At 41.8% G+C, this 16,581-nt stretch overlaps 1 protein-coding gene across 14 annotated transcripts in view; it reads right to left on the minus strand.

Annotated features, from left to right (window-relative positions):
• Positions 1-16,581, minus strand: part of celf4 (CUGBP, Elav-like family member 4) — a 90,141-nt gene that overhangs the window by 58,397 nt on the left and 15,163 nt on the right. For all 14 annotated transcript variants that reach the window (XM_085406073.1, XM_085406061.1, XM_085406070.1 and 11 more), the window contains exon 2: positions 8,011-8,093. In XM_085406073.1, coding sequence (XP_085262199.1) covers positions 8,011-8,093 — 83 coding nt within the window. The remainder of the gene's footprint in view (positions 1-8,010; positions 8,094-16,581) is intronic.

Raw genomic sequence — 16,581 nt, forward strand, 5'->3', positions numbered from 1 at the left:
AGCAATTTTTTCTAGATGTTTTCATTATAAAAGGCCTTGTTCAAACTGGGCTTTTTTTTCACTGCAATCACAGTGAAATTATTTATTGGCTATCTCGTTCACTGTAAAATACTGTTACCGAAGAAATCGAATCTAGAATGCAACTTAGCATCAATTTTTAAACACTCGAACAACTTTATTCCAAAAATTCTATAAAGCCATTTTGGAGAACGAGTCAAGACTAATGTTCATTTCGAGACTTCAAATAAAATAGAAAGACTTAAAGACAATTAAGCTCAGTAAGCTTTCATTTTATAACAGCAGTTGGTCTGCTTGAGGAAAAAAAAAAAAAAAGGGAAAGCGCTGATTAACAGAAAGGGCTGATAAAAAGATGCAGAGCACAGTGGGCTTCACAGTAAAAGCTCCAAGAGCGCTGTAAAATCTCAGGAAAAAAAGAGAACACTGAATGAAAATGTTTGCTGCTGTTTAAAAGCATCTGCTCTGCCCCACATTAACAACTGAGGTAGGACAGACTAGTCGCTGGTGCTTGACAGAAAGGATAGGTGTGCAATGCGAACTGTAATATCCTCCAATGATCAATAAAACACCACTTTAATAGATAAATTATATTGTAGGCGTGACTGATTTATTGCATTTTATTGTTTCCAGTTATCTTTCCACTGTTCTTCAACATTTAATGTGCATGGTAAATTACCTGAACAAGCCACAATAAAAGAAATCAGACAACACAGCACTCGCTGGTGTGGAAAGACACATTGTACTGTATGCGTGAGGAGGCTTGAGAGCATGAAAAAGACAAATAGATATAGCAGTGTGACATACAGCTATTCGGGGAAAAAAAGAAGTCCCTGTCCTGGCAGGAAATTTCAAAGCAGCTGGAGTCAGGCGAACTCAATACAGCAGCAGCAGCAGGAGGTAAAACTATGACAATGGCAGAATGACTATCACAACCAGCTTATGGAGACACTTAAATCTGTGAACTATATGCACACCCAGCGCTGAAGCCAAGGCGCACACTGGTTAGGATGCTATTACAGTGGGTTTTTTTTTTTTTTTCTTTTTTGAATAGCTCCAGCTGCAGCAGCCTCCACTTCTGTCCTCTCCCCAGCGACAGTCACAGTCACTGCCAGCTTTGTATCTGTAAGCAAGTTCATGGCTTTGAGGGTTTACAAAACAATTCCAATCAAGCAAGAACTGGATGTGTGATTTCTCTGAACAGTAACTTGGGCATCACAGAGCGTTTTTTTTTCTCTCTCAAGATTTTAAAAGTGAATAAACTGCGGCTGGATATATATATATATTTTTAAAAAACCTCTTTTCACTTTGGTGAGTGCAAGGAACAGCCTGAAAATGCCAGTTGTGACATTAGCACTTGTAAATGCTCAGTGGAGCAGGCTGTTGAGGACGAAGACTCATTGGTGCGCTTTAAGACCGTGCTTTCGCGGATCAATACAAACTCGAGGAAAAGACAAGATGATTTCAGACTGTGACAGGAGCTTGAGCCAGCTATAGACTGAGGTGCTGGAAAAAAAGAGCATCCCACTTCTAAAATTTCTGAAGTGGGGGACATGCTTTTAGTCTAAATAATGGTACCTCTTAAAGGTGTTTAGAATCTCTCAGACAGTTCAAGCCATTTCGTTGGAGAGCATATCACGGGTTTTAAAGCTGCTCTTGGCTGAGGTCTTTCTTTGTCTTCCTCATCATTTCCTGCGAGCAGCACCGTAGTAATCTTTCTTATGAGAGTAATCTGTAATTAGAATAATGATTCATACGGCAACAAACTTGAGTCAACACATGTCACGATGATGATTGGCAATGGGGCTGACTGGAACAGTTACACTGGCGAAAACCCAAACTGGATTAGCAATATAATGCTACATGTGCTGCAGTATGGCTCAGTAGTAAAAAAAACCCTTAAAACGGAAAGAAAAAGTGCATAATTTCACATATGGATCATCAGTCTATTGACCCAGCAGGTAGCATGCACCACCTCTGAAATTAGTTGGCTTATTGGACTACAGTGAACTACTGCCTCGAGACAGATAAATTTTTCTCATTTGTACAATCTGCTCAAACTCCACTTGGCAATGGGAGGTTGTAACATCAGGCCTGGAGCCCAATGATAATGGGACCATTCAGACTTTATATGACAAAAGATGGTGTGTAGGCATGTAATGATCTTTGTTGCAATTATGGCACCATTCATGCTTTACTCCTTAAAGGGGTTCAGCCAAAGCCATCCTATATAAGCCAAAAGTATGCGGACAACCAAACACCACAACCATATTAAAAAAAAATGTTCACTTCAATTTATGGTTATATGCTAGATTTTGCTTGCGGCAGGTGTAGGGCTAAAAAAAAAAAGCTGAAATGACGTCCCACCCTGTTCGTAACAACCTAACTGCCAGAAGAATAGCGGACACTTTAAAGGTGAGGAAGATTAAAAATTGAAACTAGGAGGCAGGAGAGAGGTGCAGCCTTGTCTTTCTCACCCACAGCAATGACATGGATGTGAATGTGAGACTGTCGGCTTTGCAAAGTTGTTTGGAAGATCTGGGGTGAAGGGTTTTTAGATGCTGCTCAACTGTCAGTCAATCACTTTGGTTGGATTGGCTTATACAGTAGTGGCAGCTTAAGCCCGTATGGACATAGCTCCATGTAGTTCAGGGCACAAATCAATCAGTTAATCAATCAAAACCAAAACCAATGGCATTATTCTGCTGCTCTGTTAGCCGCCATTCTTCAGTGGAGGTTGAGCTGGGAACCCGGCTGCAGGAATATGGGCCTGTTTCGGCACAGGAACATTATCGTTACTGGTGTTTGGGTGATAAGGCCTGGCGGACAGAGACTTTTTCAGTTCATCCCAAAGACATTTATGGAGTTTAGCAGTTATGTTTTTCCACAACAAACCATGAACAATGTCTTTTTGGCCCTGGCTTTGGGACATTGCTCCATTGAATGACAGAAAGCGACGATCCCAAGCTACTGCCAAAAAGTTTGACCCACGCTATTGTCCTAAATATTATTGTATGCTGAAGCATCAAGACTGAAACTGAGAGTGTAATCCAAAGAACAAAAAGCCACAGAGCATAAAAAACAGACTATAGCACCTCTAAAACGTAAATTGTTAGAAATAAGAACTTACAAAATTAAGTTTTTCAACAAACTGAAATCTCTGTTTACCTCTGAATTTATTACAAACACTATTTACAGAAAGTCTTTCTGCTTTTCTACTGTCTGTTTGGGGAGACTCATTTAAATTTTTATTGCAGGCTTATGACCTGCCAGATTCCGGCTGCCTACCGCCTCACTTAAAAGCTTTGCTCTGGTGTGGACGCTGGGTACAGTCTACTGTTTCTTCATCCAGACTACTGCCAATGCATGCTGCTATTTTCTTTTTCATCTTAGGCAATGTGAGACTGAAATAAGTTGCTCATTATGTCTATGAGTTGACTAAAATCTGTATGTGCGTGTGTGTGTGTGTGTGTGAGGAGAAGTCGTTTCAAGCTAAAACTTGCTTGTGCATCACCCCGGCATTCTTTCAATGACTGTGCATTCATTAAATGGAGCACCTTATGGGGCAAATGGTTTTCTTTTGGATAGGGGTGATTAGGATAGTTGATGAGGTGATAGCTTGGGGAGAGAGCGGGGATATTTTAGCTCCAGGGTCTGTGGCATTATTCATGTGGACGTGTAGCTATGCCTCCCGCACGCTGAGCCATAAATCTAAATCTACAAGAAGGACTGAACTACAGTACTTGTACACAAATCATAACTGAGCACCACCAAAAACCCCGCCATCCAAACACCTCTTCACCCATGTCACCTGGGGAGCTTGGCAGTTATTGACCAATGAGGGCAACTTATTGAGAAAAAGCTGCCATGAAACTGGGTTGCAGGAGCCAATCAATGGCATGGATTTTTTTTTTTTTTTTTTGCCTTGGCATTATCTCGACTGAGAGCAAGGACTGAAAGCGGGGGTGGTGGTGGGTGGGTTGAAAAAGAAACAGACACAAATCATTCGGTATGGAGGCACCCCGACTATACCTCTCCTTTCACTCCCTCCATCCACCCACTCTTTCCAATCTGCCATCATCCACCCCTTCCTCTTTCCTCCATCCTGCTATTCATTTGCTTTCCTGTGATTTCTGTTGTTTGTTTGCCCCTGGGCTGAAAACTCTGTGTGTTTATGTGTGTGTTTGTGTGTGTGTGTGTGAAAGCGCTCTGAAATGACGCATTGATTCACAGTGTTCTATATTTTCTCATCTGGCTCACTATTACAGTGAGAGTCAATCGACGCCGTATTTCTCTCACTCTCTTGCTCTCTCTCTCTCTTTTACTTTCTCCCTATTTCTTTCGCTCTCTCTGTCTTTCTGTGTGTATCGGAGTATCATGTTTTTGAATGGAAGTGCTTATGAGGGGTGTTGTATTGCAGTTACAAGAGAAGTGTTTGGAGTGTGAGTGCATGTGTGTGGGGTGTTTTGTACCTGTTTGTGTGTATTTGTATGCATTATTTTCTAACTTTGAGCTCAGCGCTATGTATGCGAGAGTGCGAGCTCCCTCTGTGCCCTGTGTGGGGGGCACTTGGTAGTGCACTGGCCCATATATATATATATATATATATATATATATATATATATATATATATATATATATATATATATATGTATGTATGTCTTTTCTGCGTGTGTTGAGGGTGTTAGTGTTTTTATGTTTGCCAGAATCTGCTGGCGAGTCTTTGTGCAGTGTTTCATGAGCACATGTGCTAGTGCTAGCGCTGCAACTCCACCCCGTGACCCACACGTAAATGCACACCCGCATGCACGTGCACACACAAGAATACATCTTCCCACTCGTGAGGGCTCTTCTTTTGCCAGAATCAATACAGGAGCTTTTTAATGTTTCTTGCCATAGTACGAGTCTGAAACTGGAGCGCAGGATCATAACTGTGGCAGTCAGGGCCTGGCGTTTGGGACGCGCCCCCCCCCCCCCCCCCCCTTTTTTTTTGTTCTGTCCATTTATGTGCTTGTTGTCTGTTTACCTCAAAAAAGGGAAAATCTTTTTCACAGGCATATTTCCCATTATGTTGAAAATGTAGCCATATTGAACAAGAATTGTCAAAATCTGGAACAGTCATAACTACATGGTACGTTTGCATTTATGGTAACTGTGAAAGCTTACCGTAACGCTAAACTGCTGCAGATGGCCTGCTGTTTCACGTGTAGATCAGTATTTTTCTCATGGTGTTGATTAATAAAATTCTGACACAGCAGACCCACACACTGTGGTACTCATGCCTAAAACAGTGCCTAAAGTGCCTGCAAAATACACGCTTTGTAGTTGAATGTCAACAAAAAAATATTAAATTTAACTGATTGCTCAATCAAGTTTGAACATCAAAAGCAAACTGATACACTTTTTACCAAAGCGTTTGCTTTTTGAACCAAAAATAAGACTATTATATACAACACAATAATCAATAGCAGTCATTTCTTGCTCCATGACCTATTGACTGTTCAGTGATCCATCCACGCTTCAAGAGAGTCTTTCACTCTTTACTTGCTGACTTTGCTCCCTTTGCACTGCGTTGGTTTATCATTCCAATACTGGATCCATGTCTTGAATATTTTGAATGTTCAGCAGCTTCTGTGTCACTTGTCAGTAGAGCTGATTTAATTACGCTAGCAGACACATATTCTCCATCAGCATAATCCTGTGTACCTGTAGTTTGTAGTGCTATAATGGAATGAGCAATGTGAAAACAATTTGTCATCTATCACCAGTAGTACAATGTCAGCGTCACTTTAACATCAGTATTTCTGCTTGTCACTTGTTTACCCAAAGTCTCTCCTGACACTGCACCCGCTCGGTCGCGCGCACACGCACATGCTTACGCTCATGTGTGCGTGCACATTCACATCAGGCATCCCTTAGTACTTTGTCTGAGCTACACGAACAGCCTACAGCCATGCTTACAGGGCATTTCCACTAGGAAGTCAAATCCCCTCTTCTCTCAGCTCACCTGGCAGCACGGAAAGAAAAAAAAAAAGGACGGCAGAAAACTTTTTAAATGTAAGAGCTGGGGAGCAACTTTGACGGAAAAAAGCGCATCAGGACACAAAGTGAAGGGGAAAGAGGCTTTAACAGGGTAGAAAGGAGATTTCATTTGCCGGGTTTTGGTTGTGTTGGCCTGTGAGTGGGGGGATTGATAGAGGATAGAAGGAGAGCGAGTGAAGAAGGTAGGTAGGAAGAAAAACAACACTGAATGAAGGAATGGAAGTAAGAGGGTGTAGCTGTGCGCCATAAAACGTCCCACTGCCTTTCCCAGGGCCAAGTCCTCGCTCTATTTCTAATGAACTCATTTATTCTGTTTTGCTGGATTTACCTTCACCAGCAACAAAAGACAGTCTCCTGGTCTGCCTGTCTGAATTCTCTGCTTCAGGGTTTGTTAAACATCTAGGTCTGTCCTATAGCCTGCCTGTGTTTATCTAGCTCTCGCCATAGGTCAAACACAGACTGTCCTAAACTGCCAAAGGCATCTCTAATTGGCATCTTCCTTCTAAAAACAATATTAATTACAAGCGACTGGTTACAGTAATTTGCTGGTGATGCATTTCTATGTAGCATGTGAAGCCAAACATAGTCCCTTCAAGATGGAAAGGCAGAATCCTCAAAAAATGTTTTTGTGAACCACATATTCTGGTCTGTGTCAAACAATAGCAACAAAGGCAAAAACATCAATCGGCAGCACACTTTGTGTGAACACAAAATCGCATTCTGGTTTTGGCCAAATATTTAATCTCTCCTCCTCTCTCTCCTCGTGTCTCTGTCTCTCCCTCCCTCTTTCTTTCTGAATAATATGCCACTGGGAAGTAAAAAAAAAGAAAAAAAGACTGAGAGCACGGATCCCCACTCCTCCGCTCTTCTTGACTGCACGTCTGTGATGTCATAATCACTCACATCAAAGGCTGTGCGCTCAACACGGCGACTGTCAGCTTCCCTGGAGGCGTCATTAAAAACGAACAGAGCAAACCGAGCCAGGCCTGACAGAAACGCATCAAAACTTCCTAAGACTCACACACACGCACACATATGCGTAGCTAATGCCGGCTACGCATCCATGTTCACGCTCACACGCAGGCATCGGGGAGCATGCACGTACTAATCAAAGCGTGTGACAGAGACAGACACATGCACACACACACAACACACATATGTAATAATAAAATCATGTGTGCGCCAAGGGAAGAGCTCACATTGCTGATAAAACCCTCAGACTCGCATGCGCACACTACTACAAACTGAAAATCTGCATCTTCTCTGTGACAAAGTGAAAACTTCCTCATCCTGTCATGCAAAAATAGAAGTCGAGCATTCAGACGCGCATGTTTTGCTTCCAGCTGCATGTGCGTGTGAACAGCAGCGGCCGCAGCACGTGGACGGACATCTGTCGTAAAAGATGTGCTCTCTTGATATGCATTCACAATGCACTCCTGTATCGCTGCCAGCCTGGGACTTAATGCAGAGTGTGCACATAAATGTAGAAAGAGTCTACATCTACCAGATTTTCATTCCTCTCTCCTTCTCTCCGTCTATCTCTCTACACACTTGCCCACACACATGGGCGCATGCACACGCACAGACACACACTCATTTACACAAACTGGAGAAAGGACTATAAATAGTATGCCTATGATGTGATGCCGTGTGGTTTATCCCTATGGGTTTGTGTATGTGTGACTGTCAAAGTGAGGAGAGAGGGAGGCAGTGAAAGGAGAGGGGGTGGCAGATGAAAAAAAAGATCTTTAAGAGAAAGAAGTGTGGTGTATAGCCAGTGATAAGCACTACATGGCAGGCATGGCAAAGACAGAGTCTCCTCTTTGATCTGAAATAAATATAAGTCATTATATGCTAAAATGAGCATCTGTGTTTGTGTGCGACTGAATCCAAGACGTGTTTATGTAAGATTTCGCTTCTGGCTTGGCATGTCTTTTCTTGTGTGCGACTTACTCCTGGCAGGGTCTTCTGCTCGTGCAATGCATTCTGGGCTTTCAGGGCTGACTCTCTGGCACAGTAGGTGAGGAAGGCACAGCCTGAAATACAGCAAGAGAGAAAGACACAATTATGTTATGTGAACTGGGGACAGAGGAGAGACAGCTACGGGAGGGGGATGCACCAATCATCAGCAAATAGCTAAAAACAACACACACACACACACACACACACACACACACACACACACACACACACACACACACACACACACACACACACACACACACACACACAACCACACGGAGTAAGCCTGCAGCCATAGCTCTGAAACTCTGTCTACATGGCCGCAGAGGGAATTTGTTCGTGCTTGTGTGTCCACAATAAACAGCATTTCGGTGACTGAACAAATTGAATATTTCTGCGACCGCGAATGCAATCCACTTGCATGCAGAAGGGAAATAAGTGGGACTAAAATTTGCGTCAACGTGTGACGATTTGTGTATTCTGTTGCGCGAGAGCCACCATGCCCCCATCAACACATCAAATCTGACTGAGCTTTCTCCCTGGCAGCCTGAAATAGCAGTTATCCATTCGTCCATCGCACTCTTCTGGCTGTTGTGACAGGGATAGACAGCCTGACAGCTTCTTTCTCTCTCTCTCTTACCCACCCTCCCTCTACTTTACTCCCTCCACTCTTCATTTCTCCATCTCCCTGCTCCATATGTTCCAAGACTACCCACAATCCTCGGTTTTGTTAGCACCTGGGCTGACATGTGGGGGTGGAGAGAAGATGGAGACGCAGGAGGCAAGGAAGAAGAAGCCGTGGGGGAACGTGCGCGCTGTTCCCTTGCCACCCCCCGCTGACAGTGAGGCACACACCACTGTCAGAGAGCTGACAAACTGTCAATCTACAGATCAAGCCTAATGATTCATGTGTTTGACAGATTAATAAAACGCTCACAGAGACAATTGCACAATAGGTTGATGCGCAATTTGAGCTCATACTGTACGCACAGGTATTTTGGGTGTTTGCTCACATCCAGGTTGTGGGAAAAATGTAAATATTCTTCATTTACACTCATTTCAGTCACAATCAGGGAAAGAACCAAATGTGCACAATTAGCCTTTGGACTTGTTGCATTACAATATCTGGGAATTTTCCAAAAAAGCGATTATAGAGGTATTCAAAATCATTATATCACAGCAGCAAGAAAATATTTCATAGTGCATATAATATATTTATTGTTATTGCTGTTTCCAATCTGTAAGAACAAAGGTACATAGTTTGTTTTGAGAACATCAGCACCTAAGTCTGAGATGATTATCATAGACCCCTACTTACAGACCAAAGACCAAAACACAGTGCATTTTAAATAATGCACCCCCTTCTCGAAGCTCTTTGTCCTTTTTAAATACTGGGGGCTATTTGTTGTTGAGGGTAACATCATGTACAGTATGTGGAAGGAGAGCAGCTTCCATCCTCTCTGCTCTGTGTCTTTAACCCCAGGTCGCCCTGATGGTGGGACCCCAGGGAGCTCTGCTTGTTGGTGTTTTTAATTAACGTGCCTCTCTCTCGTTAGGCGAAGTGGGAGCTGGCCGCTGACAGCTTGGCTACCTCCTTGTCCTCTCCGGGCCTGTCGTGTTAGCACTACATGCCGTTGCTGTCCCAAAGGAAGGACACGCAAGCCTCTGATTCACACGTCTGACGCTCATTCACATGTTTGGAGCACAGTCACCTACAGCAATCAGCGTATTCAACATAGGAAGACGTACTCCTTTGGCTTACTTTAAGCAAGAACAGAAATGCAATGTTAAAAATGAATTTTTACTCACAAAATACACCTAAGTAGCAAAAGCTAAAATACTCATGATGACATTTTACATTAACATTTTTTAATTATTAGCAGTGTGTGAATATGTAACATTGCGATGCAGATATGGAGATTATTTCATATTTCAGCTAAACAGTTTGCTCCAGAGGTTCCCAGAAAGTTTTGACTGTTTCACACCCACAGTGATGAATTGCATTTACTGTATATAGAACAGAATGTGCAACATTAGAAGACAGGCTGCATAATGTTAGTTATGTATTTGTTTGCCTGCAAAGACACTTTGGCATGCAGAGTGGAGGAACTAGGTGATCTAATCACCAATAAAATACACCACTTAGTATTTTATTCCCAAACAAAAACAAAATGTAAATCTATTTTATTTATGAAATCATAATTTCCATTTATTCAAATGCACCTGCCTTCCCCACATTTTATAATCTACCCAATCACAACAGCAGATGTAACTCTGAGAGTAAAAGCAACCAAAGACATGCTGGATTACTACATATTAACCCGTGTGATCACTGTGCATTTTGTACATTAAAACTTAACCTGGAAATAGCTACATATTATAGCTGTCTCGTATTAAGTAGAGCATACTGTAATATAGAAGAAAATGAAAGATGTGCTAAGTACATTTATTTAGATCCACTCACGTATGAGAGATGGATGCTCTAACATGACTAAATACACAAACACATACGCATGCACGCCAACACACACATGAAAAGTGACAGTCAACAAATGTTCAATTTATCATCATTGTCACAAGTCAGATGCTGGCAGCAGCTCTAGTATCTGACTAAGATCCATATTGGCCCAGGAGAGAGAGATAAGCTGTTTGTTTCTGCTGTCAATGCTGCCAATTTGGTTTCCCATCACTTCAAATTCAAATCAACAGAAGCGCAGAGGGGGATCTGAGAGAATGTATGTGTGCGTGTGTGTGTGTGAGAGGAGAGGAGAGAGAGAGACGATGGAAGATGGAAAGAAGGGCAAAAAGAAAGAGGGGGAGGAGAACAGCAGAGAGGAAAAACAGAACAGCGAGGGATGCTCGGTAAGAGACGGAGAGGGAGAGAGAGTAGATAAGATCACCTAGCTTCTGTGAACACCATCCCCCTGTGTCCTACACTCGCTTCTTATCTCAACTGCAGCAGACACCCTAAAGGGACACACACCCACTGAGAGGGAGAGAAACAGAAAACGAGCGAGAGACAGCGAAAGAGGGAGGGAGGGAAAGAGAGAGAGAGAGAGAAATATGGGGAAGGAAATGAGAGAAGATGAAAGAAAGCAGCAGGGGAATGGTGGAGGCTGAATACTTTCTGGTGGAGGAAGAAGAAAGAAATCTGCCATCACCAGACCTTATTTAAACGACAGCTGTGTTGGACCACATGGAGCTTTGACCTTGTTGATTTGGAAAACCCAAATTTGATGAGCTGCCTTTGCCAATGGGTTGCCCAACAAGTTGCCAATGGGACTGATTCATTGTTTGTTTAAACATTCTGTTGTAAAAGATAACTCAACGAGGAGGGATCATTCATACCAAAGAACATTATCCTGTATATACATTATATATGAATCTAGAGGAGTTTAGCGATTAGATACCGATAATGCAACATAGCAGAGCGGTGTCCTGAACAAAAGTAGGAAATGGGACAGGACCCCAGAGTCTAGATGCTGGTGATGGAGCAGGGTAAGCAGATGGCTGATGGAGACTTCGTGTTACTCTCTGATTATCCAGGATGAGGTGGAGATGGAGCGGAATGCAAAGACAGTTGAAAGGCAGGAAGACAGAAGAGCTATGTGCAGAGAGAATAGGGATGGTGGACTGATCGTCTTGGATAAGAGGGCAAGAAAATCATTGGACCGCAAAGTTGCAATGACTTTGACAGTAAAGTGGAAGTGGGAAAGTGGCAGTGAAGAGGAGAATTGCTCAAACATGTAATGCGCACATTTGAATGGAAACAGATTCTCCTTATTAAGCTAAGCTTCATTTCAATGACTGATGCCGAGTATCAAGTCAGGACTTTGGCTAACATTACCCCCGATTTGAAACGAGTGCTTCAATCCAACTTGTGTTATGCAAATCAGATATTTGATTTTTTTGGGTTATATTTTAGCTCATGAGGAGCTAAGTGCTGTAATCTGTTGCTAACTTTTTTTTTAAATAGAAGGAATCCACACAACCTTTCCTGGTTTTGAGGATGTGGTATGTTACATGTAGACGTACATATGTTGCCATTTCATCCAATCTAACAGTTTACCTCGTTAGTAAGTAGCAACATAGATTTATCAGTTCACCAGTCCATTCTGATCCACTTATCTAATTCAGGGTCCCAGCTACTATAGACAACCACACCTATGGGCAATTTAGAATCACCAATTAACTCCACCAACTGTGTGTCTTTGGACTGTGAGAGCATGCCAGAGTAACTGGAGAGAACTCATGCGACATTGGAAGAACACGCAAACTCCACACAGAAAGGCTCAGGACAGATGGTGGATTTGAACCCAAGACCTTCTTGCTACGAGGCACCAGAGCTAACCTCCATGCTATAGCAATTCGAACAAATGTTAAACAAATACTAAAAATGTATCTATATGCTACTTCATTATTTATTTTTTAATAACTAAAGACTGTCGACATATTTAACGTGTAAACTGGGTGTAAAGGTAATTAAAACCCTCAGATTCCCAGAAACAATATAGCGACCGTGATCTCTGTGACATCCATGGCCCAGGTTGGGGACACACCATTCTTCAAATTCTCCTTTGAAACTAATTATAATCCTACTAAAATTAAAAGGACTAATGAATTAGTGCTCAGCACTGTTACCGGACACATGAATCACTTTTTACCAGCATACACTGCCTGATGCCACCCAAGACTAAAAAACTTGAGGGACAATGTTATTGTACAGAGTTCTCTAATTATCTTCTGCCTATTAATTCAGGGATTGTAAAAGGCGGACATAAAAAGTTCCCTCCTCTCGCTCTCCCTCTCTCTCCCTCCTTTTATTCCCAGCTACAGATGAGGAGAAACTCCCAGTGATCATTTAAATATTTCAGAACAACTTGGTAAGAGCCTAAAAAGAGTCAATAGCATTAAAAAGCTTTATCCACGGCACAGCTGAAATCCCTGGAACTCTGCCTTGAAAAACTTTGGCATGAAACTTTGTTTGAGGCTGTCCAATTTCAGTCAGTCAATAGAAATCTCCACGTCTCCCCCTACCTCACTTCTGTTAGCACTTATCTTCACCTGAAAGGGTTGACCAAGGACAGACTTTGCTCAATAAACAGAGGAATGTTTTTTTTCTCCTTTTTAAAAGATTGACCTTAAGACAAGAACGTTCTGACTGGATTTCTGTGAGTGCTGAGGCTTAGATAACGCTCTTCAATTCACTCTTGAAATGGGTCAGAGTAAAGACAAAAATTCTTGACTTATTGTGTTCAGAGAAATGGCATATAAAGCCTTGGTCTTTTAGTCGTATGGTGAAAATGAGTAGCACTGAGTGCAAAAGTGGAATACTAATAAGTGTTATATTAAAAGAGTTTCTCAACGATACAGTTGCCCTTGTACTGCTGTAACTGGGACACTCGGTATGAGCCATACAATTGCTATTCAGTCTGTATCTGGTTTTCAAATGCAATAAAATTAAAAGAGTAAAGTTAATACTTGCAATGCAGAGGAAAAAAACTGCTTTAAAAAAATAAAAAATAAACACAGCTATTAAAACCATGTCTCTATAGCTATATTCCCATCTTATCTTTATTCGCTGCAGAATCATTCTCGCCATTTCTCTAATGCATATGTATACAGGGAAATGTTTAGGATGACTTAAAGTGGCAGACTTGAGAAAAAAAGAAAAAAAAGTCACATATCTCCAAGTAAATCTGATATCGAAACGTAAAAGCCCAGACAAGCCCCCTCACTTTTGGTTCTGCGAGGAATAGTAATTCAATAAAGTGAGCAGCAGCCGCTCATATCCCCTTCACCTTTGCTGACCTTTCAGATCATTACTCACCAAGGAAGAAAGAGACAGAGGATAGAGGCTATTTTAGGGGACACAGCCAAGGTCTCCGGGAACACGCCAACTTTCTCCTGTATCGTCTTAAAATCTTTAATTGGCTGCTGTAATCGCTGATTAAATGAAAAAAAAAAAAAGCACTTTGAAGCCCACACTACGAGCTCAGAGAACAGAACTGAGTGTACGAGTGGAAAAAAATAACTCAGTTGCTCAAATCGAGCATCTTTTTTTTTCACTGCGTGAAAGAGGCCTTAAAAATTCAGGAGTTGTTTCAGGGGACGAATGAATGTTGGTCTTGATTATGATATTATTTCAGCAGAGTGAGGCAGAACTAAGGGGCAGTGTTATGAAAGAGGAGGTGAATTCATTTGTAATAGAGTGTAATAGCAGTCTCAGCTCTCCCATAGGCAGCTATATACAGATCCCTCAGCCCTCTCTTCGGGGGGAACTGGAAGAATCCATAATATAGAAACGCACAACAAGCGTACCACTGAGGGAAGCAGAGAGCAGGAATAGATAGAGCAAATGTTAATAACCAGGTGATGGATGAATCTCTGAGGGACGGCACTTCTGTACGTCTGTTATATTTTTTTCCATTCTTAAAAGTGCAGGACATAGTCATTTTGAACAATAAAGGGGACTCCGGTTGTAACTAAATTACTTTTGGAGATGAGGATATGAAGATCGTAAAATAAAAGTCATTATACTGTATTCTGTGTGAATACTAAGTTCTGATTGACTCGGGGTGTAAAATAAATTTTAATAACTGGGCATTTTCTGCAAAACTGTTAAATCATCAAGGCAAATCAAAGCTTGCTCATGGTTTGAATGTGAATTTTAAGCAGCACAGTGAAAAATACCCAGAATAAATTACTCCCAGATTGCCCTGAAAGATGTGGGAATAAAAACAACCTTATTTCAGATAATAGAAGCTTTGAAAACCAGGTAACTTTACATTTCAATGTGGTACCTTTAGGGGGATAATAAAGGGAGACAAAAACAATCGACATTACAGATTCATGCAAACTAAAAACGTTTTTCCCTCGATGCAACGTCGTTTTCAATGAGCGGGGTAGTGTTTTAGACTTCAGTAGAAGTCCCTACACATCTAAGCGGTATGACACTGTAGGAAAATGATTGGGATTGTCACTGTCATGGGACTTGTCAGCGTCTCCAAGGATACGCAGGAGAAGCAGCAGATGGGAGTCTGCCTTTTAACATCTGGTTAAGGTGGTTAAAGGGTTGTTTTCATGTGTTCTTTTTAGGGTTGAAGGCCATCTGATTTATAGCACCGACTCCTAATCTAACCTTTCTATGCTTCAATGCTTTTCTACTTTGGATATTAAAAAACAATGACAGTAAAGGAACAGTGAACAGCGATGCATCAGTATGTAATGAGCTGGGAGTAACGATGAGCTGACCTGATGCCTTCTAACATTACAACTAAAGATGAATAAAAAGCCTTTTTCGTTTGTTTCTTTTGTTTTGATTGTGACATACATGCGTGAGAAACAATGAGAACTTTTAAATGGTTTGTGCTTGTGTTTGTGTGCGCGTAAGTCCCTGAAGACAACAAGTCCCATCTCTCGCCCTGCTTGCCAGAGTTGCCGTCTCTAAGCTGTGCTAATCGATCGGTGAAGGAGGAAAAAGGGCCAGCTTTAATGTGTTGCATGTGAAGGATTTAGTGGAGAGCACAGCCATTGAATCAATGGAGTAGAAAATGCATCATTAGGACAGTGTCAACTCCCTCTGCCCCCACAGACACACACACACACACACACACACACACACACACACACACACACACACACACACACACACACACACACAGAGTTGCAACAACCCTCACTCAACCTCCACTCCCCCCCCTTATCCTGAGTGCACTGAAAACGTCCACATATTCATACAATCGCATGACGTGAGGCGTGCACAGAAAAGGCACGCATGTGATGCTTCAGCTCTCATAGCACAAAATAAAATACCTTCTTAAACAGCACTCACTCTGAGTGCATCCCATGAAACATGGATGCTCCAACACCCACTTGTATGAGCTTGTTAAAAGCTCCCCTGATGGCAAAACACAGACGTTAAATGTCCCAAAAATCCAGGCAGACGAATCACCTCACTCCCATCCTGCCGCTGCCATTTTGTCAGGAAATGTTTTGGGGGGGACTAATTTTAGCTTTTCATTATATGAATTATTAAAACTGCAGTGACTCCTATGACGAACTTAAAGTCTGAACCCGGACATACCAGGTCAGTCACTGTGGGAAATTTATTGAGGCAGAGACTAATAAAACAATGTGGGACAGATAACAAATGGGCATTTTTGAGCTCATGTTACTATAGTTCAATGTATTATATGGGAATATTATACTTTAGTCAGTGGAAAAACCTCTTAAGGAGTGTTTGGACTACTGTGGGACACCAAAACGCTCCTTCAAAAACAGCACTACACAGCAGTACAGGATTTATAGATGGTGATGGTGATTTTTTTGGTTTCTTGTGTATAAATACCATTAAGAGACAGACTATACCGGCCCAGTGTGTGTGACAGTTGTGTGCACAATGTTTTTTCATCATCTGTAGTCTGCTTTACTAAGAGATTTTGTTATGAAATGGTACTTGTAGGTTTTTCTTATTTGGAAAAAACTGACAGTGAAACACGAACCATGAGTCACACCTGCTCACGCTGCACTCGCTTAATGGATCTAAAATTAACATGTTCA

The sequence above is a fragment of the Rhamphochromis longiceps genome, linkage group LG5 (genome assembly GCF_057381845.1).
Source record: "Rhamphochromis longiceps isolate RC_006_pf linkage group LG5, R_longiceps_female_GT1.1, whole genome shotgun sequence".
In the NCBI taxonomy this organism is placed as follows: domain Eukaryota; kingdom Metazoa; phylum Chordata; class Actinopteri; order Cichliformes; family Cichlidae; genus Rhamphochromis; species Rhamphochromis longiceps.